The sequence below is a fragment of the Lissotriton vulgaris genome, chromosome 3_1 (genome assembly GCF_964263255.1).
Source record: "Lissotriton vulgaris chromosome 3_1, aLisVul1.2, whole genome shotgun sequence".
Classification (NCBI taxonomy): Eukaryota; Metazoa; Chordata; class Amphibia; order Caudata; family Salamandridae; genus Lissotriton; species Lissotriton vulgaris.
The window spans coordinates 91,417,999-91,445,640 of record NC_141689.1 but is presented as its reverse complement, the minus strand read 5'-3'; the positions used below and the strand labels follow the sequence as shown (position 1 = coordinate 91,445,640).

The following is a 27,642-nucleotide window of genomic DNA, read 5'->3' as shown; positions in this document are numbered from 1 at the left end:
CTTTCCTGTGGTAGAGTGAGGAGAGAATCGATAAGCTGCAATTCTGTTCTGTAACTCTTTTCTCCAGTCCAAATTGTTAACCCTTGCCAACTGAATGCTTTCCTTCAATACAAAGAAATCTTCTTGTGAACTATGCCACACTTACTGAGATACTCCTCGACTTCCCAGAACAAAATTGAGGCCCATTGTCAGAAAGAATGGAGTTCGGAAAACTCTCACGTTTAAAGATAGACTCCAAAAAGGAGATAACAGACTCACTTGTAATCTCCCTTACCAAACTGACCTCAACCCATCTAGAATACAAATCCAATAAAACCAACATAAATGGAGTTTGATGCTCGCCATGTAAGGGCCCCACAATATCAACTGCAACTTCATCCCAGGGGGACCTGGGCAACCTCCTGCAAACCATAGGAGAAGACCTCGTCCTCAAAACGTTATCACTTGCCTGACAAGAAGAGCAATCCCTAACAGCGCGTTCCACCAACAAATCGATACCTGGCCACCAGAAGTCCATTCGTATGCGTTCTTTCGTCTTGGAAATACCCAAGTGACCCTCATGAGACATGTCCACCAGAACACTTCTGAGGTTAATAGGAGGAACTAACCTAGTACCTCTCATGAGTAAACCATCTACCACTGCCAACTCATCAGCAATGAAAGACCACGGCTTCTTTAAAGAACGAGACCTACCATCTTCCAACAATTTAATGACCTCCAACAATTCCTCATCCTTACTCAGCTCCTCTCTCCAAGCATCTTCTTTCACCGCCCCCAAGGTAACATCACACACCTTTAATTCAGCCTCAAAATCGTCAGCCAAAACCTCCTCAACATTTTCTACAACATCCACCAACCTGGACAGACAATCTGCCGAGACATTAGTTTTTCCTGGGATATATTCAAACTTGAACATAAACTCCTGCAAAGAAATTACCCATCTCCTTATTCTTGCCGAGATGGAGTCTAATCCCTTCTTTTCAAACACTTCCTTTAGCGGTTTGTGATCAGACCTGACGGTAAAGGAGGAACCCCAAACAAACTTCCTGAATTTATTCACAGCCCAATATATACCAAGCGCCTCTTTCTCTATGACAGAGTAATTCAACTCTGCCCCCTTCAAACATCTCGATGCACAAGCTATAAGGACCTCCTTGCCTTTCCTCAGCTGTAACAACAAAGCACCCAGACCCTTACTGCTAGCATCTGTTACAATAAACGTTGGATCGCCTGGAACAAACGCCTGCAAATTTGGTGCATTCCTCAGATCCATCTTCACCTGATCAAACTCTCTGCTACACTCCTCAGTCCAATTAAACACAGCATTTTTACACATGATCTTCCTCAGAATAAGAGTCTTATCTGCAAAGTTTCTGACAAACTTATTGTAAAATTCTGCCATGCCCAAAAATGATGAAACCTCTTCTTTTGAACATGGTTCCTTCAATTTCTCAATTGTTTCAACAAGATCCTTTTTTGGACAAATGCCCTTCCTAGAGATATGGTGGCCCAAATAATCTAGTTCATTGACACCAAACTTGCACTTGCTCTGACGCAGAGTCAAACCAACTTCCAACATTTTCTTCAACACCAGGCAAACCCTCTCATCATGTTCCTGTTCGTTCTTACCAGAAATGAGAACATCATCCTGATAACATCCCGGTATCCCTTTGAACAGATCTTCCATAATTCTCTGGAATACCGAGGCTGCCGAAACCAGCCCAAAAGGCATTCTTAAGAACTTGAATGCACCCATTGGTGTAATAAAACTAGTAAGCTCTTGACACTCTTCTTTTAGCGGAACTTGGTGATAAGCCGAAGCCATATCTAAGGTGGTGAAATAGCAAGCCCCATCTAACGTAGAAACCAACTCCTCTATGTTTGGCAAAGGGTACTTGTCAACTATTACCTCTTTGTTTAAAGCACGAAGGTCAACACACAGCCGAACCTCATTATTAGGCTTCCTCGCAAACCACAATTGGTGCGAGCCACTCAGTTGCTTCTACTGGTTGTATAACCCCAGTCGACAACAACTTCTCAATCTCTTTACCCACAGCATCCTTTACACAAATTGGAATGCGTCTTACTTTAGCAGCAACAGGCACCGCACCCAACTTCAGTTTGATGTTGTGATTGTAACCTTTTATACATCCTAGTTTCTCACTGAACAACTCTTTATAGTTCTTAATGAACTTGTTCTCAACATTGTCTACAGCCTGTACCTGAATAACTGGATGAGCATTTGCATTGAGACTCACACCCAACCTTGCCTGATGAGACCAACTCAACAAGTTGTCACCCCTGTTTACCACATAAACGTTTGCTTCTGTATACCTCCCTTTATATTCAATGCAGTCAAAAAAGTAACCCATTATTTTTATGGGATGTTCTTGATAACCTGGTGGTCTTATATCCGGTTTACACAAAGTTTTTTTCTTCCCAAACACATTTTCAAACACCTCATTTGAAATAAAAGTAACATGTGAGCATGAATCAAATTTCATCAACACACTTGCTTCCCCAATCAACACATAATCAGAAGGATGTTCTACAACACCATCATTAATCTGAAAGCTGACCAACTTAGTCTCAGTCTTCATATCTCTCCCAACTCTTGTTCTACAATTTCTACCAATGTGTCCCTTTCTGCCACACACATTGCAATTGAACTTAAGAGCAGGACACTCTCTCGCATTTGCCATATGCCCATATTTCCCACATCTATAACAGGTTCCTTGAAAAGGAGTTGTGAATTTCTTACTCGACTGTATTTTAGAAATTCCACCATCAACCTCCCCTTTCAACCTTTCCTCCTCACACACCTCTTTTTAGGTCGAGCAGACCTTACTCTCAATGCGTGAGCATTGAGAGTGTCTGCTTCAGACCTTTTGTGGCCCGTTATTGGGAATGAGGACACCAATCTGTTACGAGCGTTTTTCCTCGCAGTTTTCACCGCGGGAGCGCGCGTCTGACCCGCGCATGCGCAGAGTACCCGCGCATGCGCAGAGTAACTCACAGCCCTTGCTCACACAGACGCAGGCAGGCAGCCCCCACCCCTCTGCATGCACGCACGCACACACAGGCGAGCGCATGCACACGCAGGCACACACATACAGGCACACAGACACTCGCTCACACACACACACCCCCCTCCCCCACAGTCACACACACGCACGCACACATACGTAGAAAGCCCGCCCGCACTCGCGCGCGCACATGCTTCCCCCCCCGCACTCGCGCGCGCACATGCTCCCCCCCCCCCCCGCGCTCAGCAACCCACTCACCGGCTTCCTTCGTGCGGCGGCTCTCCTCAGCTGCAGGGCCCGGCAGCAGGACTCTTCTTCCCTCCTTCGGCACCGGGGCGCAGGGTAGGCTCCTGCCTGCTCCGGTGCTCCAAACACGGCTCGGTCCTATCGCGGCTCTTCCGTGGGAGGCGGGGTAGGCTCCCACCCTCCTACTTCCTGTTTCCTGTTGTCGCGCCGGCCTGCCTGACTTCCTGGTCGCAGGCCGGCAGAGTGACGGCGGTGATTTGCGGTATTTATTTATTTAGTTATTTATGCATTTTTATATAGCGCGGACTTTACCCGAAGGCGGTATTTATTTATTTATTTTTTTGGGACGCTGCGTGCTGTCCCGCACCACCTCCTGCTGCATTTCCTGTTAGTCGGCGCCCGTTGCCATTGACAATTCTTTTGCATGTCCTATGTGAAAGCTGCAGTATTTGTCTTTGGTCACTTACTGAACACTGTTTTTACGTCAAGAATCCACTTGATAACATTGCACACGTGTTTTGTATTTTACATTTGCTTTCTCTAGCTGCATTCCTCGCAAACAGCATGCACGCATTTATAACTAGTTATCAAACTATATTTCTTGAGAAATAATATTTTGTAAAAGAACAAGCCCGGTTGATACATGTTTTTTTATTCCCCATCATCAGCGCATCAGACCCGCCCCATCCTGACAGTGCGGAATCAACTGTTGCGTGTCTTATCTTGCACTCTTTCTGCCTGCAGTAATTGTCAGTGAAACTATCAGATTTTTTTCCAGCGTTTCCTTCTTGACGCTACTGAGTCAGAATTGCATTTGGACCTGCGATTGCATTATGTGAAAGTTGTCCTGTAAGTCCCTGTTTAGCCTAGCAGTGTACGTTTGTTTCAAGATGAGTTTGCATGTTATAGAGACAAATGCTATAGGTGTCACGTTTGCGAAAGTTAAAACTATTGGCATTGTAAATGACAAAGCTATTAATTTCGCAATTTTCAAAACCAACACATAAATAAAATATTTGTCATTTACAATACCAATAGCTCAAACTTTCCTAATGCGAGTCCTATTGCATTGCAAATGCTTGTTTTTTCTTCTCATCCTGTCTCTTCACAGCCTGACACACCACTTCTTGTGTTGTAGAACTACTTAGTTTTTCATCCTTTTTCTCCTTGCTTAGTTCCCCAACGCATTTTAACATATGTTCAACCCTTTTTGCAATACCTACTACTTCTTCAAGTGCAGGCTCATCCTTTGCCACAACTCTTCCCTTATCTTATCACTCACACTTCTCAAAACAAACTGATCCCTAATTCGTTCTTCCACTAAACCTCCAAACTTGCAACTTGAAGCCAACTTTCTTAGAGCAGTAATGTACTCCTCAACACTCTCTTCCTTACCCTGCTCTCTTAACCCGAAATAGTACCTTTCCATGATTGTACTCACTTTAGGAAGATAATGTAAATCCAACTGCCTAGCACACACCTCATACTCATTCAATCCTCTTTGTTCTGCTTGAGGAATGACCGGAAGAGTCTCCAAAATCTCTTGGCCTTCTCCGCCCAAACAATGCATCAATAAAGCATGCTTCCTTTCACCACTCAAATTTGCACCACACACCCTTGCGTAATTTTCAAAGATCTTTTTCCATTTTTTCCACCTAATCAGTGGTTCACCCGGTTCCATCAGGAAGAAAAGAGGTGTAGTTACATTCTGCATTTTACAGCACCAATTCCACTCAAAACCCTTACACTTGTACCACTATTAAATCTTTATCAACAAAGTACCACCTCCCTTCCCTCAAAAAGGTGTGCCCATCACCGTCGACAGGCTTCAAGTTCCTCAATGTGGAATCTGTCCGCCAAGCTCCTCCGACTTTTCTCTCCCTCGCGTTTTCACTCGTTTTCCTTACAACGGGTCCTTCAGTCCTCCTTCTCCATTGAAGTATATATTCTTATAATGCCACGCTCCAAACCGCTGCTTCAGTTGTATCAATCCTCTTGAAATGACAGAAAAAACGAATAAAATCGATAAAAAAAATCCAAGATGGCCGCCACTAATCCATCACAAACATTCAGACTTGTTTCCAAGGTGGATTGGGCTTTCTTTTCTTCTTTTTCTAAAACCAAGTCAAAATGGCCGCCACAACATTAAATGTTTCATTCTTTGGCTATTTGAGCTTGTTTTTTTTTTCTTTCCCCAATCTAAAATGGCCGCTAGGAAACAATTGTATCAGTTTCTATGGGCGATCTCGCTTGTTTTTTCCTTCCATGAAACACGCCCAAACCAAGATGTCCGCCACCTTTTTCTCAAACAAAAGGACTTATTTCTTAGGGAAATCACCCTCGAAAATCGACGTCAGTTACAAAGTCCGTTTTTTTCTATTTTCTTCCTAAAAATAATTGTAACAGTCTACCTTTGCCGATTTTCATCGCGTTTTCGATTTCCTCAACGTCCTTCACCGTGTTTCCTTCGCTGGGCCACAGCTGTACCTTGAAGATGTTGGTTAATCTTCCTTCACCGACACAGCTGTCACGTGAGATTTTCTCTTAATGTTCAGCTATTCACCTGTTGTTGAGGCTATCCTGCACGAGTGGATCCCACCCAGAAATGTCGCCAGTGTAATAAAGTGAGATTCACACTGGATTAAGTTCAGTAGGTTATATTTAATCAGCCCCAACCAACAGTCAGCTAACAACTGACAAACATGGAATTACAAGATATGGGAACCTTGGTATCATGTGGTTCCAAACTCTAGGTTCCAACATGGAACCAGAAAACCCAGGATGACAGGTCATCACAATAACATCACAGGAAGCAGAGATGAAGGTAAAGATCTCTTTATTAAGATCTAGGTAACAGAGACCCCATCCAACACACAGGACTGGCAACTGTCTTCTGACTCAGTCTAGCATAGCAACCCCAGCATTCTACATTCCATATAAAGTTAAAGGACAACACCAGTTTACATAACTTGAAGTAAGACACTACACTCCCCAGATGTTACTATCAGACCCTGGCCATCTCTTGTGGCCCCACCCAGCACAGCCCATCTCTAAAATCAGCTACAAGACCATTCAATGATGGCTGCCTTTTCATCAGTACTTACAGGAGATCATCTTTTAACACTTTTCATATTTGTCAAAAGTTTCAAAATGGCTAGCCCATTTCCAGTTTGAAGACTAATAAAGTAAATCATTGTTATTATTGTTTGGTACATCTCATACATCATTTCTGTATTGTCAGAAAATGAATTATTAATTGGGGTAGATGGTAGTCCAATAAAAGTAATAATGTCCATATTCTTGGTAGGTAACGGTTTCAGTAATTTAAACCTGATCCCAACCTATCGTAGTTACGGCACAAAGCCGACAGACTTAACTTATGAAAACGCGTAAAACACTTACAAATATCAAAACATTTAAAAAGTCAAAAACACAACACAATAAAATCCACTCCCATTTAGAAAATAGAGGATATTTTACTGAACAAAATGACACCAAATGACAAAAATCCATTGAGGCGAACCGGAGATATAGATTTTTTAAGTTTTAATAATGGTAGTGCCAAAAAGCCAACCATGAAAATCTGGTCGGGCTAGACCTGGACGAGATAAAGGTTTAAAGCTTACTGTGACGGAGTGCATGTTGGATGCACAGGCCGGGATGGTCCCAGTCAGAAAGTTACCTTCACACTTGGAAAATTTTCAAGAAGCTGAGTCCTCAGCAGAGCAAGGCTGAAGGGTGGTTCCGAAGACAGGTAAGTTCTGATCTGTTGGCAAAGGACGAGGGCTCGATGAAGCCGTTGACAAAGGTGGGAAAAGCCCAGAGATTGCAACAAAGCAGTTGTTGACCTTGATGGAGGCTGCTCGGCATCGGGCCCAGTAAAACTTTTTATCTTTGGACTGAGACTCTGGAAGTCGGATTCCCTCAGTGGGGCAAGGCTTCAGGTGTAGCCGAAGAGGATTTGATGTTGTTGGATGCTGGCAGCGGTCAGGCCCACTGAATCAGATTTGCTGCTACGGAGAAGAATGTAGCGGGAGCATTGGTAAAGTCAGGCCCACCCTCGCTGGATCGGCTGGCATGTTGGTCACGGTCCCATGAGGGTTCTGCTGGCAAAAAGGTAGTAAAGTGTTTCAGAGTCCCAGGTTTCTAGGTTTAAGTAGGAGGAGTACACTCTGACACCAGGCGTGCAGTACCCTCAGGTCGCGGTGTAGGCAGCGACTCAGTGGCGGCGTCAGATGGCGGGTCAGTGAGACCAGGGTCATGGTGCAAGGTGAATGCGGTGCTTGTCATGGTGCTGGCAGGTCACAGTGCAAACAGCAGCATCGTCGTTGCTGAAGCGCTGTCGTCGGCTGACGAACTGGAGTCGATGGTGCCAGCATTGGTAGGCCAAGGCTGCGGTGCGGGTTGAGAGTGGTACATCATAAAACTTTACGAGCGGTGCCCTCGAATACGGTGCAAGGAGCGGCGTAGATTTTGGCGTGGAGTGTCGTCATCGGGGATACCAAGGCGTCGTCGTGAAGCAAGGTGGTGCGTAGTGCGGTACCCACAGGTCGCGGTGCGAGCTGCGGCCCGGTAGCTGCGTCAGCAGGCATCGTCGGTGAGACCAGGATCACGGTGTGGCATTGTGGTGGTGCCCTCTGCAGTGCCTTCAAGACACGGAGTCGGCAGCAGCATCGTAGACGTTGTCGGGTTGCTTTTCTTCTGTTGCAGCACAAAACACACAGTCCCCAGTGCTGAGGGCAGAAGCTCTTAAAGTCTGTGCTGTTCCTAAGGCTTCTTGACACCGGTCCGTATTCCGGGACCTCAAGAACAGCACTTTGGGGCCAGGAGTCACTCTCACAGAAGCCAATAGCAGAACAGGTCCAGTGGAAACTGGTAAGCAGGGCTCTTCCAGGAGAGGGGGCTTCTTGTTACTTTTGTGTCCCTGTAGCTTTCAGGAGGCCAGGCGCTTCTTTATCCTGGGTAGAAGTGGGAGGAAGTCCAGTACTTCGGGTTCTCCTCACAGTTCTCAACCGCAGGTGCAATCCATTTTCTGTCTTTGACAGGTCCAGTACTGTTCTGAAGAGGGTTCCAAGCTGCATTTTTGTCTGGCACTAGCGTGTTGGGGGTGGGGAATGACTCCTAGCCCCTCACTAACCAATAGGGAAAATCTTCCCAAAGGTAACCTCACCCACTTTACGCAGCAGTAATTGTGTGTCCTACTGCAAACAATTCCATAGTTTCCATCTCTAGCTAAAACCAAGATGATAGAACCTTTCTTCCACAGAGCAGAGGTCCTGTGACAACCCTAGAGGTGGGCCCAGGAACATGAGCAACCCCTCTTATGTGGTCACTCAAAACTTGTTCTGGGGGCAGCTCCTCTCTCACTGGGGTTGGAGCCTGGCTGGCGAGATGGGCAAAAGGGAGGCAGGCCCAAGTGTGAGGTACATCTGCCAGTGACAGGGTAGGGATCCTTTGAAGTTATGCAAGGGGCTAGACACAGACCCCCAGGCCATCCTGTCAGGGAAAGGTCAACCTCTCCCCACATCCCGGGAGTCTGTCTCAGCTCTGAGAGCTAGTTCACATTTCGTCAAGGAGATCTTCCGCTCCTGGGTGATGGCAGGAAGCTCAGGCAAATGGGCTACTAAAGGCTTTAGGCAGGTTAAAGGTGACTTTTTAAAAGTACTTTTTGTAAAATATTTCTTGCACATCAACGTTACCAATGAATTGGATTGGTAATAAATATTTTGAAAAGTTCAAAACCTAACTTTTTTAAAATCTTGTTCCTAAGCAGGGATAACATTATTTAAGTTCAATTTTAACCCCAAGTCCTTTCCTAAGGGACATCTAACCCTGCTACAGTGAAAGCAGCTTTTGGGGCGTAGTCACTGTAAGGACATGTTTACATTAACTTTTAAGTCCTACATCTAATTACCATACACACTGCTTTATTGGGCATTAAGGCCTACTTAGTAGACTACTGAGTTATTACTATTTAAAAGGAGGGCTTAGGCCTGTCAAAATGGGGTATTTTGACAGATCAAATGTGCAGTGTAAATCTGCACAGCCAGGCTACTGATGGCAAGCATGCAGTCATGTTTTGCATTGCCGCTTTTGGAGGTGACACAATATGTGCTGCATTGCACTAGTAACATTTAAAGTACAGGCTCTGGGTACCCTTTGCAACATCTACTGGGGACTAATAGGTAAGTTAAATATGTCAATCAGGAGTATAGCCAATTTCAACATGATCTAGTTGTCAGAGCACATGCACTGGGGCAGGGTTAGCTGAGACCCAGTGCACAAAGTAAAAAAGAACTAACAGCTTCAGTACATAAGAAATGGGGCTAATCATGCAAAAAGATGCTTTTTTTTATTCCACCCTCCATATAAAAGGAGGGGAGCAACTCAGCCATTCACTTAGCAGTTCTCATGTAAGCTGAAGAACTCAGAAAGGCCATCTGCATTGGCATGGTCAGTCCCATTTCTCTTCTCCAATGTAAATTCCATTCCCTGTAAGGCGAAGGACCACTTCACCAGTTTGGGGTGTTCCCCTCTTTTTTTCCCTCTCAACTGCATGAGCCATCTAAGAGGCCCGTGGTGAGTTTGAGCCCAGAAGAGAGCCCCAAACAGGTTGGGTCTCAGCTTATTCAGTAAGAAAACCACAGCAAAGGCTTCCTTCTCTATAGCACTCCAATATTGCTCTCGGGGAGCAGTCTCCGGCTGATAAAGGTTGATTCTGACCCTCATAATTCAGCTGTGATAACATTGCCCTCTAATCCCGTGTTCTGAAGCATCTGTTTGGACCACAAACTCCTTGCTGAAATCATATGCCTTCACACAGTGCCTTCTTCTGTGTATCAAAAGCCTTCTGACACTCCTCGGTCCAAATGGCCTTCTTCTATTTCTGTTTTATTAAGAAAACAAGCATTGCTAAAGACATTCAACTTGTTTTAACCGCAAGAATATAAATATTTAACTGGATTAAATGACAATAAAAACAAGGCTGTGGTGTTGGGGTTTTCAATGAAAAAGACATTGGCTGAATGTTTGGGCTTATTATGCACTTCCGTGGCTAAAATCACTGTTGAAGTGGAATGGAGCACCCAAGACACAACAAGACAGAATAGACAGTGGTGTCTCCATGCACAATACACATTGGAGAGAAAACTTAATAAGGAAGACTTTATTATGTTGACGTTGGATAAGTTACTGGACAGACATTTCAATTAGAGCCAAAATATATTTAGATTCAGACTAAGGAAAAAGCAATGCTTGGAAGAAATGTTCTGTTGGCACTATGGCCCCCTGGTCAGGCAGACATGTGAAGATTCCTGTGGAGCCAGGTGTGTCTGCTTACCTGAACCATGTTTTCAACTCGGCGTGTACAACAACTATTGGTGGCCTCTGCCCCTTTCGATGGAGATTGAGGCAGCAGATTCACATTCGACCTATCTACCATCAATGATTTCAATAAGAGGATAGATGTGGGGACCACACACTTCAAACACACGAACACTTTTGACTTTGATGGAACTTGCTGCTAGACTTAAGTAAACTGAGTTAAGACTTTTGGCCCAAACATTATCCTGTTTTTAAGGACTGTAACCTTACTGTGGTTAAGAATTAAGTCCCTTTTATGAAAAGATACATACAAATTCTAATGTCAATTTAATTAGAGATTTCCTCACACCTAGTTCGCACCCAGTTAAGTAGAGGAAAACATAGGCAACGTTGTAGGTTTATCATTACACATGAGTATTGCAGAAATAAAAGCTGTATGCCTCTACACTAGATGAAAGCATGACTGAATAGGAACTAGGTAAGGATCTACAAAGCCCTGATGAAGGCCACTGACCTGATAAGGCACTACGAACAGCTGAAACCTGTTGGCAGACAGATAGCTGATGCGCAAAACATTAATTTTGACAGCCATCAAACACTCTCTCTTTAACCATACCCAGGATACCCACTTATAAAGGAGATATGATCTGGGTTTTCTCTGAAGTATTTTTATCATACCTGGACCCCCCCACAAATATCCAGTTGTTACTTATACAGAGCTCTTTCAACAAAGTCAGTCCATCCCAATGGCACTCAGCTACTAGGATGGGAAAATATACTAATGATGAAGCATGCCACAAAATATTTGATTGAGATATCTTTTTCTGAAATTCTTCTAATCCATGACACATGAGAGTAAAAAATTGAATGTTCTAAAAATGTCACACTCTTTTGTGAGATATAAATATACTAATGACACATGTGCAGCATACAAATACCAATTATGTGACATAGCTTACTTTAATTTTAAATAAAATCTACCCATGATCATTTCGGATTAATCCTGATCATAATGTAGATTCAAACAAGCTTTGAGAGCAGCAGAGGTGCAACATATACAGTGATTTGGAAGAGTCTGGAACCAGTGCTGACAGCAATGCTTACCCTGCCGGAAGCTTGAATCAATGGATCGATCCGGTGAAAAACCATTGGTCAACGGGCCACAGCTTAGGTCAATCAATTGATGGAGTCTCAACTTCCTGCAGTAGATGGAGGCAGCCTCTGGCTCCAGGGCAATCAATAGCTGTTCTGGATATTCAGGGGAAACCAGGCCCGCCTGTTGAGAACATCACAACCCCTTGTTAGTCCAACACTGAAACCAAAAGTCTGTCGTTTTGGCAATATTTAACTCACAACAGGCCAAATCAATAGGACAATCATGAAAAAAGCAGAAAAGTGTGACTTTTGGTTCATGGTTAATTGTGTTTACTACCAGGCAGTGCTTTTATCAACCTGGCACTAAATCACTTCTAATCTACTACATTAGAACTGCACTCTACGAAGTCAGACCTAAACATGGGAATGACACATCCACTAAAATTAGCAGTTAAAGAGCAATATTTAGCCTAGTCAACATTTTGACTAAACCCGTATCTACCTTAATAGGAATTCTCATCCTAGAATCAAAGGGAATGTGGAAGATGTGGTAAAGTTTGCCACTCACCGAACCAGTTAGTGCCAGTAATACTGAGCTCTGCCTTGTTTCTGTGAGGACTATCTTGATATAAGAAAGGGTGTAGTGTCCGTTTTATCATAGTGTAGGTCTGTTTCAGTGCCGCAAGAGTCCTTTGAGGGAACACCAAGCACACCATACTCTTTTCACGGCCATTCCTGGCATTATGCACCTTAAAATCTTTTTTTCAGAAAAACCCGCCTTCAATGAAGATGGTTCATGGGAACTGGAGGGTTTTCCATCTTGGTTTGCACACTAGAAGAGAGTGCACTTAACACATCATTAAGAACATAATGATTTGCCAGTGTGGGTAAACTAAATGAGCCCCAGTGAACGGGGAAATTGAGACAAATTAGGTCTGGCATATGAACAGTCACTTAGAATGCAATTTAACAGCAGCTCAGTTCTTCTACAGTATACATTTCATCTTTGCTTATTTGGCTTCCCTTCAATACAAGGCAGCACATCACCAGGCACCAGCAATGCTTTATGTGAACCAGGATGATTCAGAAAAGGGGGTGGTGATGAACAGAGTGTCTGAATTAAGCAGACCACTCTTACCCAGTCCAAAGATCAGGGCTTGATCCATCACCGTTTGTTAGCTCACTGCACCATCCCAGCTCAGAACCTGGCTACATGCAAATTAGTCTGTTCCTGTCCTAGTGCATGATGGGAATAGGGCAAACCAAACTACCAAGCCAATTCTTATACTGGGAAGGAAACAAGCTTCCGGGGACCGGTTTCTGGCATTTCAGCCGTCTTCGGCCTGGCTTGCTTGAATCCTGATGGTGCAATGAGCAAGGGACTCACATCTGAGTATACCCTTCCACGCTTATGGTGGACAAAATGATTCAGAAAAGGGGGTGGTGATGAACAGAGTGTCTGAATTAAGCAGACCACTCTTACCCAGTCCAAAGATCAGGGCTTGATCCATCACCGTTTTTTAGCTCACTGCACCATCCCAGCTCAGAACCTGGCTACATGCAAATTAGTCTGTTCCTGACCCAGTGCATGATGGGAACAGGGCAAACCAAACTACCAAGCCAATTCTTATACTGGGAAGGAAACAAGCTTCCGGGGACCGGTTTCTGGCATTTCAGCCGTCTTCAGCCTGGCTTGCTTGAATCCTGATGGTGCAATGAGCAAGGAACTCACATCTGAGTATACCCTTCCACGCTTATGGTGGACAAAATGATTCAGAAAAGGGGGTGGTGATGAACGGAGTGTCTGAATTAAGCAGACCACTCTTACCCAGTCCAAAGATCAGGGCTTGATCCATCACCGTTTTTTAGCTCACTGCACCGTCCCAGCTCAGAACCTGGCTACATGCAAATTAGTCTGTTCCTGTCCCAGTGCATGATGGGAACAGGGCAAACCAAACTACCAAGCCAATTCTTATACTGGGAAGGAAACAAGCTTCCGGGGACCGGTTTCTGGCATTTCAGCCGTATTCGGCCTGGCTTGCTTGAATCCTGATGGTGCAATGAGCAAGGGACTCACATCTGAGTATACCCTTCCACGCTAATGGTGGACAAAATGATTCAGAAAAGGGGGTGGTGATGAAGCTTGTTTCCTGTTGGACAGGCCACATGAAAGGCCGCTCTCCCCCGGCCCAACCAGGCCTGAGCCCGGTCACGCAGGTACTACACACCACCCTTGCACGTCCTCCGTCCCCTCAGGGACCCCTGCCCTCGAGCATGTCCACCTCGTGGGTCCGACCCACTGCCAGCCTACGCGCCCATCCTGGGGCGCCATCTTGAACACTCCCCCACGTGGCCGCCTGGCCCCCGGCCGACCTCAACCCTGGGCCTGGCCAGGCCTCAGACATCCCGGCACCACCATCCACCCAGGAGGTGAGCGGGCTACTTGGCAAGTCAATGGGAGAAGGAGGTGTCGATGGCTCTCCTCCACCAAGTGCCGCTCGCCCATCGCCTCCCCGGGCGTTGGCTCCACCCCCCTGCTGGGTGTCTGGACTCCCTCATCCCGGACCTCCCGACCTCCAAGTGCGAGGGTCCGGACATCAAAGCACCCCAGCCCTATAACTGGGGCAGCTCCAGAGCAGGAAGGCAGTTGTATCTTGGAGTCGAGAGACGTAAAGAGGAACTCATCCTAGGCCGACTACTGGCGCTGCCGTAGCTCTGTCTTGTGCACCATCGTCCTGCCTGTTGGCGCTGCCACAGCCTTCGCAACCTTCATCTCCTTCATCGTCGTCGGGACCTGCTGGCGTGGCCGCGGACCGTTGTAACCGTCATCTTCACCGGGACCTGCAGGCTCCGCCGCGGACCGTCGTTTTTCCTTCGTCCATCTCGGGACCGGCTGGCTCCGCCGCGGCCCGATCATCTAGAACGCCGAGCTCGAGGATTGAGAGCTATTTTCCACTCATTGGTAACAAGACTGTCCCGCTACCCCTTTTCCTAAACCAAAGACCAGAACCGAGGGGACCCCCTGAGTCCAGACCTCCTTGTATCATATCATCGTAACCTAAGAATTGCATATAAAGCCTCGTTAAACTGCAACCTTGTGTGGTGTCCGTCTGTGGGGGGGAAGTTACTTGTCTGTACAGTCGTTGGAGACGGCTCTCCCCGGAGACCTCTCCCCGTAGTCTCGGCCGACCCTCCCGGTCTGTCTAACATTGGTGGCCAGCGGCGCGATCCGAATCACCGCATAACGTACAGAGAGTAGCTCACCCCACGACGAAATCACAATGACAACTAAAGAAAGCGGATCAACCGAGAAGTTCCAAATGGAGAAATTGGAGGAGTACAGCCATCGTGAACTAAAACAATTCTGCATCGAACTGGGTATCGCTACCACCGGACTAAGCACCAAAGACGATTTTAAGCATGCCCTAGAATCTTGGGCAGAGACCGGGGCTGCCGGAACCCCCGATCAAAGCACCGCAGAAAAAACCACCACGGCCCCTGAAGGGCAAAGAACGGGTCTCTCGCAAGACGAGATCCAGGAAAGAGAAAGAACCCGACTACACGAGCTAGAAATGGCCCGGCTCAAAATGGACGTTGAACTTAAGTTGGCCGAACAAAAAATCAACTTAGAGCACCTGCGTCTCCGAGAAGAAAGAGAGGAGAAACAGAGACAAAGGGAGCTCGAGGAAAAGAAACTGGCGTACGAACACGAACGGAACCTAGCCGAGATCAACCTGCGCAAGCAGAATAAAGAAGTAGGGGTGCCCGAGCGACCCCACACCTCAGAGGCCACAGAGAAAAAGGTACACATCCCCAAGGATGTTGTCCGAGAATATTTCCGAGAGGACGACATCCAGCAATGGTTTAAGGCCTATGAAGTCGCTATGACTGCACACCGGATCGATAGAAGCGATTGGGGAGCCGGTCTATGGGGGAGATTCCTCAATGAGGGCCGCGATACCCTGCTACAGCTCCCGGACCACCAGATGACCTCCTATGACCATATGAAAGCGGCACTCCTCACCCGCTATGGCCTCACACCCGAGATGTACCGTCAGAGGTTCCGAGACTGCACCCGCATCCCGGGTACAACTTGGGTGGACTATGTAACGTACTTTAGCCGAGCCTTCGAGGGCTGGATCAGAGGAAGCAACGTCACGACCTACGAACAACTGTTCAATCTGATGGTATGGGAGCATCTGTCGAACAATTGCTTCATTGAACTCCGCCAGCACCTCCTCGACAGCAAGTTAACGGATCCCCGGCAGCTCGCAGCCGAAGCTGACCGGTGGGAGATCACCAGAGTGGGCCGGAATGGGTCCTACGAACAGAACCGGAACAACAATGGTCAGCACCGACCCAGAGGAGGAGGAGGGGGCCAAGGACGAGGAAGAGACAACGCTCCGGTCGCCCCCGCTACCAGCACCACCCCCCCGGCCAACCGGGGCAGCACCCCGGCGCGACCGGGGTACAGAGCCAATGTCACGTGTCACCGATGCCAACGGGTCGGCCACTATGCAAACGACCCAAATTGCCCGCAGTACCAGAGCCCAAGACCCCGCCAAGTGGCCGCTGCGGCCCTAGGGGAAGAACAGATCTCCGAGGAGCAGGAAGAATACGAACAAGAGCATCAAGAGTGGGAGCCAGCCGCCATGGCTCTAGCATGCTTAGGGGGGAAAGACATGGTCCTGCGGGTCCCCCTACCCGCTAACACCCAGAAGTACAGCCAATGGGTGAGCATCAATGGACGCCGGGCCGAAGCCCTTCGTGACACCGGGGCCAGTGTAACAGCCGTCCGCTGTCACCTGGTGACCCCAGAACAGTATTTACCGAACATTCTCTGCCCTGTACGATCAGCCGATAACTCGGAAAGTCTGTGTCGGATGGCCTGCGTCCCTTTCGAATGGGGAGGGGTCTCCGGCATGTTGAAAGTAACGGTCCGAGACGATGCCCCCGTAGACTGCCTCCTGGGGAATGACCTTGAAAGCTCTCCGTGGGCAGCCGTGGAGCGAAGAGAACACCTGGGGATGTTAGGCGTCCCGGACTGGGCGTGCGTCACGACCCGGTCCATGGCCGCCCGTGCCAACCACCGCCCAGAAGAACCCGAATGGCCGGCACCACCGCCCCCGGTCGCCCCAGCCGAAACCACCGACCGTGACGTTCCCCCCGAACCAGCTCAACCTTCCGACCTTGCTAACCTCGACCAGTGGCCTCAAGAGGGGGGGCCCACGCAAGAACAATTTCGCCAAGAACAGAAGACCTGTCCCTCCCTCGAGGGACTCCGCCAGCAAGCGCTCGCCCAAAGCGCAGGAGACACCTCCGGTACTCATTGGGTCTACTGGGACAATGATCTGCTGTACAGCGAGCAAAGAATCGCCGAGCTGGGGGCCAACCGAGTATTAGTGGTGCCCCTCCGTTTTAGAGACTTTCTGCTCAACCTGGCCCACGATGTCCCCCTGGCAGGACACCTGGGACAAGATAAAACCTACAGTCGCCTAGTGACCCACTTCTTCTGGCCCAAAATGAGGAACGATGTGCACCAGCATTGCCGATCTTGCCCCACGTGCCAAGCCAGTGGAAAGAGCGGCCGCAAACTAAAGGCTCCCCTGCAACCTTTTCCTGTGGTCACTACCCCGTTTGAGAGGGTCGGAATAGACATTGTGGGGCCCCTGGACCCACGCACCAAACAAGGCCGTCGATTCATCTTGGTGCTAGTGGACCACGCCACCCGCTACCCTGAGGCTGTCCCTCTGCGGACTGTGACAGCCCCGGTAGTCGGCCGGGCTCTGATGGGGATCTTCTCCCGTGTGGGCTTCCCCCGAGAAGTCGTCAGCGACAGAGGCACGAACTTTATTTCTAAATACATGAAATCCCTCTGGCAACAGTGCGGGGTCACCTACCGATTCACGACCCCCTATCACCCTCAAGGGAACGGACTCGTTGAGCGGTTCAACCGCACGCTAAAGGGGATGATCGGGGGGTTGGAAGAGCCCCTCCGTCGCCAATGGGATGTGCTGCTGCCGTGCCTCCTCTTCGCTTATCGAGAGGTCCCCCAGAAATCCCTGGGCTTCAGCCCATTTGAACTGCTATATGGACACCCAGTGCGGGGGCCGCTCAGCCTAGTCAAAGAAGGCTGGGAGATGCCTCCGTTAAAGAACCCTCCAGATGTCTTCCGGTACCTCTTAACCCTCCGCAACCAGACCCGGCGGTTCCGGGAAATGGCAAAAACCAACCTAGAGGCCAGTCAAGAGGACATGAAAAAGTGGTATGACCGTAATGCCTCATCCATTGAATTTGAACCTGGCCAACAGGTATGGGTGATGTCCCCCACCGAACCGTGCGCCCTACAAGACAAATGGACGGGGCCCTTCAAAGTAATCGAGCGCAAGGGCCCTGCCACCTATCTCATCGACATGGAATCCTCCCGGAACCCACTCCGGGTCCTCCACGCTAACAGACTAAAGCCCCACTTTGTGCGCACAGAACTCAGCCTCCTGATGGCCACAGACACTGGGGCTGAAGAAGACTCCGAGCCCCTCCCTGACCTCCTACGGACTCGGGAGCAAGACGGCTCCGTGGATGGGGTCCGACTCTCGGAGGCCCTCACCAGAGAGCAACGCCAGGACTGTCAAGCCCTCCTATCACAGTTCGCCAGCCTGTTCTCCCTCACCCCAAGTGTCACTTCCTGGTGTGTGCACGATGTGGACACGGGGGACAGCCCCCCTATCCGCCACCGGGCCTACCGCGTGCCAGATCGGGTACGGGCCTGCATCCAGGACGAAGTAGCCAAAATGCTCACACTCGGGGTCATCGAAGCCTCAGACAGCCCCTGGGCCAGCCCTGTAGTACTGGTCCCCAAAGCAGCTGCCCCCGGCACCACACCAGAACTCCGGTTCTGCGTCGACTACCGGGGCTTGAATGCGGTCACCCGAACAGACGCACATCCCATCCCCCGGGCAGATGAACTGATCGACCGCATGGGAGCTGCCCGCTACCTCAGTATCTTCGACCTGACGGCGGGCTACTGGCAGATCGGCCTCACACCCAGGGCGCAAGAACGTTCTGCCTTTTCCACACCCGATGGCCATTACCATTTCACCGTCATGCCCTTCGGCATGAAGAACGCCCCAGCGACATTCCAACGGCTCGTCAATCAGGTCCTGGCGGGGCTCGAAGGATTCAGCGCCGCCTACCTAGACGACATCGCTGTGTACAGCCACCATTGGTCCGAGCACCTCCACCACCTCCGAGCAGTGCTGCAAGCCCTACAGCGGGCTGGCCTCACGATCAAGGCCAGCAAATGTCAAATTGGGCAAGGGTCTGTAACCTACCTCGGGCACCAGGTGGGAAGCGGCCTGGTGGCCCCTCTGCAGCTAAAAATTGCCGCCATCCAGACCTGGCAGCCCCCCATCACCCAGACCGAGGTACGAGCCTTCCTGGGCCTCACAGGCTACTACCGAAGGTTCGTGAAAGACTATGGGACTATAGTGGGGCCCCTCACAGAACTCACGTCGAAAAACCAGCCCAAGAAAGTCAACTGGACCCCAGAGTGTCAAGCTGCCTTTGAACAATTGAAAGCCGCCATGTGTTCCGCCCCTGTGCTCCAGGCCCCCGACTACAGCCGGGAGTTCGTCGTTCAGACGGATGCCTCCGACCATGGCATTGGGGCAGTCCTGTCTCAAGTGAACACCGACGGCCTTGATCAACCGGTGGCCTTCATTAGCCGGCGACTCCTACCACGGGAACAGCGCTGGAGCACCATAGAGAGGGAGGCCTTCGCTGTGGTATGGGCCCTCAAGAAGCTCCGGCCCTACCTTTTTGAAACACACTTTCGGGTACAGACCGACCACCGACCCCTGCAATGGCTGATGCAGATGCGGGGGGAAAACCCGAAGTTACTACGCTGGTCCATCTCCCTACAAGGTATGGACTTCACAGTCGAACACCGGCCTGGGCCAGATCACGCCAACGCGGATGGCCTGTCCCGGTTCTTCCGCCTCGACGAGGAGAGTCCCCAAGAGGATGGGTAACTCTCCCCGCCTTCAGCTGGGGGGGACGCATGTTGGACAGGCCACATGAAAGGCCGCTCTCCCCCGGCCCAACCAGGCCTGAGCCCGGTCACGCAGGTACTACACACCACCCTTGCACGTCCTCCGTCCCCTCAGGGACCCCTGCCCTCGAGCATGTCCACCTCGTGGGTCCGACCCACTGCCAGCCTACGCGCCCATCCTGGGGCGCCATCTTGAACACTCCCCCACGTGGCCGCCTGGCCCCCGGCCGACCTCAACCCTGGGCCTGGCCAGGCCTCAGACATCCCGGCACCACCATCCACCCAGGAGGTGAGCGGGCTACTTGGCAAGTCAATGGGAGAAGGAGGTGTCGATGGCTCTCCTCCACCAAGTGCCGCTCGCCCATCGCCTCCCCGGGCGTTGGCTCCACCCCCCTGCTGGGTGTCTGGACTCCCTCATCCCGGACCTCCCGACCTCCAAGTGCGAGGGTCCGGACATCAAAGCACCCCAGCCCTATAACTGGGGCAGCTCCAGAGCAGGAAGGCAGTTGTATCTTGGAGTCGAGAGACGTAAAGAGGAACTCATCCTAGGCCGACTACTGGCGCTGCCGTAGCTCTGTCTTGTGCACCATCGTCCTGCCTGTTGGCGCTGCCACAGCCTTCGCAACCTTCATCTCCTTCATCGTCGTCGGGACCTGCTGGCGTGGCCGCGGACCGTTGTAACCGTCATCTTCACCGGGACCTGCAGGCTCCGCCGCGGACCGTCGTTTTTCCTTCGTCCATCTCGGGACCGGCTGGCTCCGCCGCGGCCCGATCATCTAGAACGCCGAGCTCGAGGATTGAGAGCTATTTTCCACTCATTGGTAACAAGACTGTCCCGCTACCCCTTTTCCTAAACCAAAGACCAGAACCGAGGGGACCCCCTGAGTCCAGACCTCCTTGTATCATATCATCGTAACCTAAGAATTGCATATAAAGCCTCGTTAAACTGCAACCTTGTGTGGTGTCCGTCTGTGGGGGGGAAGTTACTTGTCTGTACAGTCGTTGGAGACGGCTCTCCCCGGAGACCTCTCCCCGTAGTCTCGGCCGACCCTCCCGGTCTGTCTAACATTTCCTTTCCAGTATAAGAATCATAACTCGGATATGTATATCCCTAGTGGTGGATATCCAGAACTCCCCTCTGAGGTCTAGAGCACAAAGGGAAACAGATTGTGCCCACGACTTCACTGACACCCAATGGAGTGGTACCCTGGCTCTCCTCCGTACCATCACCACTAATGCTTGATTTTGACTGATTCACATTTTTTTTTTAACAGTGTTTTATATAGCATGAACTTGACCCGAATGGGGTATCAGAGCGCTTTACGTAGCACCAGTTGCATTACATGAGGACACATCCATTTTTTTTGTTAGGCACGGCGAGATTAAGTGATTTGCCCAGAATCACAGGATGTTCAGCATCATTGTTGAGACTCGAACCCAGTTCCCCAGATTTGAGGCCGACCGCCCTAGCCGTTAGGCCAACTCCTCTACCCAATGTTCATTTCATACATAGAACATATGTCACCCCAGCTATGTTGCATACACTAGATCGCACTATAGAGTGTGAGAATGTCCTAAATGCTGCAAGGTGGTGGCCACCTATTTCTATCTAACATGGGACTGTACCTAGGTACATACATGCTGGATGCAGGCAGCTGATTGCTATCGGCCAGAGTTCCAGGTTGACTTGCATAATAACCCATAAGCCCACCAGCTTAGCGTAGGAGCTAGTAATTCAAAAAAATAAAATGAAATATAAGTTTAGCCATTACACACTGTTACTGGCGACTGGCAGCACATTGGTTGAGGCGGCAGGCGCCAGGGGTTGGTAGGTGGAGATAAGATGTTGGGAAATGGAGCACAGCAGAAGAAATTAGGATGAAACTAGTGAGGCGGGATAAAAAGCTGTAGGGAGACCTCGAGCTCTGGCAGCTCTTGACTAAAAAACTGTAGTGTCCTCAGGACGAGCGCCCTCCTTGAATGGGACTGAACTGACGTTCCCTTATAGGTTAATGAGAGCTGAATGCAAATAGGTGATACAGATTGTGGGTGCCCTTGATGTCTGACCCCATGTGGCACATTACAAGAGGACTGAACATATTCTAAGTATAGACAACGGTGTGGCTGGGTGGTGATAGCATTGCTAGCGAGACAATGTTCCTCCGGTGCAGCATGAAAGGCTTACGGGGATGTATGGGTATTAGGGTTCCCCACATTAACAGATATAGAAGGGGGAATGTGTGAAGGGGCAAGATTAAAGCAGGGTGGCTATCACCACTCGCGAGCTCATCCTGTATGTGAAGCATCATCACTAGAACTTCTATCAACTGGAGATAATGATATGAATGGTTGAAGATTACTCCTAGGCTGTAGGTGCACCCCTCTCAGTTGGTTCTCTACATATTGTCTTGAGCTATCTTTAGCGGCTCCCCAAAAATGTCATAATTACAAAGGTAAAAGTGTAATCCAGCTATACCTGGCTGTTGAGCCCATGACAAGGGCAAGACTGGCCCTGGGATTCTTGTGTTCTGGAGTGATCTGGTTTGGCAGTTCAGGCTGGACTCTTCCCATTGGAGCAGGGTCAAAACTGATTTGCATCCTGCTGGCTCCAAACTGAAGTGGCATGGTGTGGAAAACAGTGGCTAAAATTAAGCCAAGCGTTCCATAAATTATTTTTTATACTTTAGCATGTCCTTACTACTGAAACGTGTTTGTGAATAGCGAAAAAGAGTAAACTTACACAACGTGTGCGTTTACCTTTGTGAATCGAGTCATATATGATTCTGTCATCGGTCAATAATAGATCCACAACATTATGTGTAATCAACATATTTGTTGTAGAGTCTTTACAAGCCAATGTGGATTATTGGTGTAGAGCCGGGTAAAATAGCTCCTCAATTCTTTGTAATTTGGAGAAGATTTATTGAAGGTTGACCTCTTTCATCACCCAAGTGGTGGAGTAAATTCATTTGCCCAGGAATGAGTGCCTTTGAAAGTCTTGAACTTCTGTAGACTTATGTGTGACAATCAGCTGCCAGAGACCTAGGTTTAACTACTTATGTGTGTGTTTATTGTTCCCATGATGAGGAAGAATCAAACCGTGTCAGGCATGGAGATGCAGTGCCCCGTGTTGCGTAGTGTGTATAATTTCAGTAATCTGTGCATTTACTTAGGCAAAGCTTGTCTGACCTTTTTCCTAATAACATGATCTGTATGTTTTCACATATATGACCGTTTCTCCCTAACCTGTCTTTTAAAGGTTGGCACAGCTGGGCAGCAGTCATTTACACATCTTTCTAAAGGCCCCAAGACAAGTGTGGTGCACCTTATATTCAGAAACTAGGAAGCACATGTATATGATGACAAAAAGCCAAACTACAAATCCCAGAAGGCAGAGTGACTCTGACCAAAATGACCAGACTGGCTGAAAGGGTCACAAATGACATAGGATAAATTGGTAACCCTGTAGACACTTGTCAAGACCATTTCCGAAAGATGGGCTGACTTAGAGGAAACTCTAGAACAGGTCAACATAACCATTGACAGACTGTAGCAATAATTAATAACATGGCTATGAAACGCCAGTGGGGTTGGTTTCGACTTAGACACATGTCAAACCACTGACTGATTGTGCTGGGCAGTCAGTCACTGGTGAAGGTAACATCTAAAAGACTGACCTGTCTGAGGCAGAGTCAGGCATTTGTTATTCTTGCATCTGAAAGGGTATTAGAGATGGGACAGAGACTAGGGATATATTGCCATGCGGCGGAGTGAGAAGAGGAAGGCCATAGCAAAAAAACTAATGTTTGAAAATGGATTCCAGGAGCTGTGCTTTGATCTTATCATGATTTTAGGTTGTGTTAGTTTTAAAGATTAGTGAGAGCATGAAAGAATCAAGGTTTTGGCCAGAAAACCATGGAAAAGAGACCATTCAGAGAAGTAAAAAGAATAACAAATAAATCCAATGAGGCCGCTGAAAAGAGTGAGAAATGCTACTCAAGGCTGAGAGTGCCAGTCAACCACAGCTAAGAAGTACACAAGGATAGCAGCCCTAGTCTCCTTCTTAGGGTTTCGTTGATAACAATGATGTTGAATGCTTGAATGAATGGGTTTCTGAATGATCTTGTAAAGGATGCGAGCACGGGCAACTGATCATACTATTGTCTATCCATGAACTTGTTGTTTTACAATATAGTGTTTGAACGGCCAACACTGTCCAACGGAGAAATATGTTCCCCCCCCCTCGCAGTTACAAATGTTTCTTGTTAATGTTTTATGGAGTTCAGAGCCTACAGTCTTCGAATAGCCTCAGGGCTCATGCTTTTGTCTGAAGCAAATGAAAGGACAAAATAGTGCAGTGTAGTGTAATATAAGAGTAACAAAGTGTGTTTGCTTATGTATATTTAATGGCCTACCCTATTCAAAAATGCATCACTACAATAAAGAAATGTATTAGCAAGAAAGTAGAGGAAAAATGGCCACATTAACACTACTGCATGGGAGGAAGGAAGGAATTCCTGTGGTGGAAAGTAGGTCTAGTTTGGCAGAACCTCAGATTTCCACGCGGGAGGAGTTCATTTGGGAAACTGGAACAATGATTTCCTGCCAAGTACATATAGTTGCCACACTCATTGTTGGCAAAGGCTAAAATGTTTCCTAGTGACAGATGTAGAAAGTTATTGGCTTTGGAGATCCAAAGAAGAAAGTGGATCAAAAGAAATTGGCCCAAATATATCATTTTATTTAAGAATATTCTCTTGCTATACCAATTTTCATTATTACACAACATAAAAGGAATGCATTATAGTCAGATTGAATAAAGCTCCGGATTACTGTCTCAGAAATAAAGATACTTAGTGTATTGTTAAAATGAACTAGGATAAAAAGAAATTGCAATATAGAATTCTACATAACCCCCTCCTGTAACAACATCACTGTAGGATGTAAATATCCGAAAAGTTGTTATGTGCAAAATGGCTGTCATCAGAGGATTTTAAGTCGTTTGCAGAATTAGCGGTCACTTAGTGAAGTTGCCCTTGGATTCGACTCTTGATGAATATCCAACCTGAGGAAACACATTGATGTTTAAGACTTACAGGTTTTGGCACCGATCTACTCACTCTGCAACAGCATGAAAGAGAAACTGGCCAGAAACCCACTGGGAGCGACTGACAAAGCCATGCAGGCATGCAAGCTCAATTTACACATGCCAAATTCATTTTTTATGAGTATAAAGTCACAGCTGTGATTCACAAAACATGGGTTTACAGGATGCTCATAAATAGGTCTGCTCACATTTTTTCTTTTGGGTAAAACTTCTCCCAGGGGCGGGTAGTGAGAGTTTTAAGCAGTAGCTCATCGAAGCGAACCAAGTCTTGGACATCTCCCAATCTGGCTTCCAAAGCAATAACAGCACCGAGACCGCACTCCTCTCCACCACCAACGACATCTACTCCCTCTTCGACTGGGGCGAAACCACAGCCTTAATCCTTCTGGACCTCTCAGCTGCCTTTGACACCATCTCCCACCCCACCTTAATCACAAGACTCCATGACGCTGGCATCCACGACAAGGCCCTGGGCTGGGTCCACTCCTTCTTCGCCAATCAAACACAGCGAGTCAGACTACCTCCATTCCTGTCAGAACCCATAGAGATCAGCTGCAGTGTCCCCCAGGGCTTCTTCTTGTGCCCCACCCTCTTCAACCTCTACATGGCCCCACTCACAGCCATCTTCAGGAACCAAAGACTCAACATCGTCTCCTAAGCCGACGACAACCAGTGGATTGTCTCTCCCTCACCAATGAACCCACAGCTGCCAGAAACAACTTCCACAACGGGATGAAGGCTGATGCCACCTGGATGAAAGACAGTTGACTCAAACTCAACTCAGACAAAACCGAGGTCCTCATCCTGGGACCCACCCCCTCCGCGTTGGGACGACTCCTTGTGGCTCGTCGCATTGGGAACCCTCCACCCCCACAGACCATGCACGAAACCTCGGCATCATACAGGACTCCTCGCTCACAATGAACTGCCAGATCAGCTCCATATCCTAATTATGCATCCACACGCTCCGCCTGCTTTGTAAGACATGCAGATGGATCCCAACCAAATCCAGAAAGACGGTCACACATGCACTCATCAGCAGCAGACTCGACTACGGCAACGCACTCTATGCCAGATTCACATAGAAACTCCTCAGGAAGCTACAGAACGTTCAAAATGCCGCGGCAGGACTGCTCCTCAACATCCCCCACCACAGCCACATCACCGAACCCTTTTGAGAACTCCACTGGCTCCCAGTCAACTAAAGAATCACTTTTAAGCTCCCCACACATGCCTACAAAGCCCTCCATGACGCAGGACCAGCATATCTGAACCACTGCCTCTCATTCCACGTACCCATCCGACAGCTCCTCTCCGCCCAACTAGCCCTGGCCACCGTTCCACGGATCCACAAGTCTACTCCTACCTTGCTGCCAGGACCGGGAACACCCTGTCTCTCCCACTCAGGCAATCCCCACCGCTGTCCCAATTCAAAAAGGATCTCAAGACCTGGCTCTTCTACTGAACCCCAGCGACCAGACAGATCAGCAGCCCCCCTGTCCGCCTCAGCGCCTGGAGACCCTCACAGGTGAGTAGCTGCGCTATACAAACTCTGATTGATTGTTTGATTACAGCGGCAGCTATGCGGGCGGAGTGATGGGATGGGGTACCTGGGGGGAACGGGACGAGGGGCGAAAACGGAAAAAAAAGAAAGGAAAAAATACGTACATGGTGCAGGCCTGCCACTCTTCTGCTCCGAGTCCACGCTGCAGCACAGGCTCCCCTGCGGCCAATCCTGACACTGCTCTCATGTTTGAAAGCAACGTTGGCCTGAGCGCTGTGAATGTGCGCTGCCAGAGGACTTGGGAGACTGTGCTTTGCTCTCTCCAAGCCAGACAGCTCAATGCGCATGTCGATTTGACCGGCCTGAGATGGCTAAACCGACATGCGCACTGATAGACGTGTCCACCACTCCCTCTACTGACTGCCCCTGCGATGGCCCCGCCCCAAGACTAGAACTTGAAAAGTTTTAATATTTTATTTTTTAAGTTTTGAGGATGGCAGGGGGGGTCAACGCTCCTCTGCTACAGCGGAGGAACCGCCACTGGTTTAAGGCAAGAACGCCCTGGAAAGTTTAGAGTCGCTCATAAACATACTGATTTGTGGAGATTCATACATTTTCCAATCATGCATCGCCCTTTCTTTGTACTGAGATTTACTACTACTAGGGGGTGGAGAGATTCTGTTTACTGGTTGGTTTTGGGAAGAGAAACACCCTAAAGATGGTGGCAGCAAAAACGAGGCAGTCTACCATTCGAAAAATATCTTCCCATGGATGGCAAAGAAATGAATTACAATGTGCATTTGCACTTGTGTGCAATTTGTTTTCTTAGGGGGTTGCTTGTAAATTACTTGAAATTCCACCAAAATGACAAACAATTACGCTAAAATGCAAGCCCAGCATTTAGCGTAGTATGAAATGCACCCTTGTAAACATTTTGGGCTCAAGCACGCATTTCATAAAAATATAATCAGAAAAACATAGGTGCACCGAACAACAGCTGTTCCCTTTCTGGTTGTTGAGGTTGTTTCTCTGTTCCTGTGCCCAAATTTTATATAGTAAAATCAAATGTATGCAATTACGCAATGTAGCATAATGGTGTAATTTAACGAATTTCACATAACATGTAAAACACGAAATTCACAAGATTCCGGTGGAGTAACGGAAATCTATTCCTTCCAGGCCTAATTTTTGCATTACCAAATATAGACATGAGGAAATAGAATTGACAAAAAGAAAGGTCGAACCACTTCTGGGAAAACTGACAGCGGCAGCTTTCCAGAAATACTATTGC

General features: G+C 48.4%; 1 protein-coding gene across 2 annotated transcripts in view; it reads right to left on the bottom strand.

The window, feature by feature from the left end:
- The window catches only part of HSPA12B (heat shock protein family A (Hsp70) member 12B), a 331,731-nt gene that overhangs the window by 118,510 nt on the left and 185,579 nt on the right, over positions 1-27,642 (bottom strand). For both annotated transcript variants that reach the window (XM_086960132.1, XM_086960131.1), the window contains exon 8: positions 11,700-11,871. In XM_086960132.1, the coding sequence (XP_086816258.1) occupies positions 11,700-11,871 (172 nt within the window). The remainder of the gene's footprint in view (positions 1-11,699; positions 11,872-27,642) is intronic.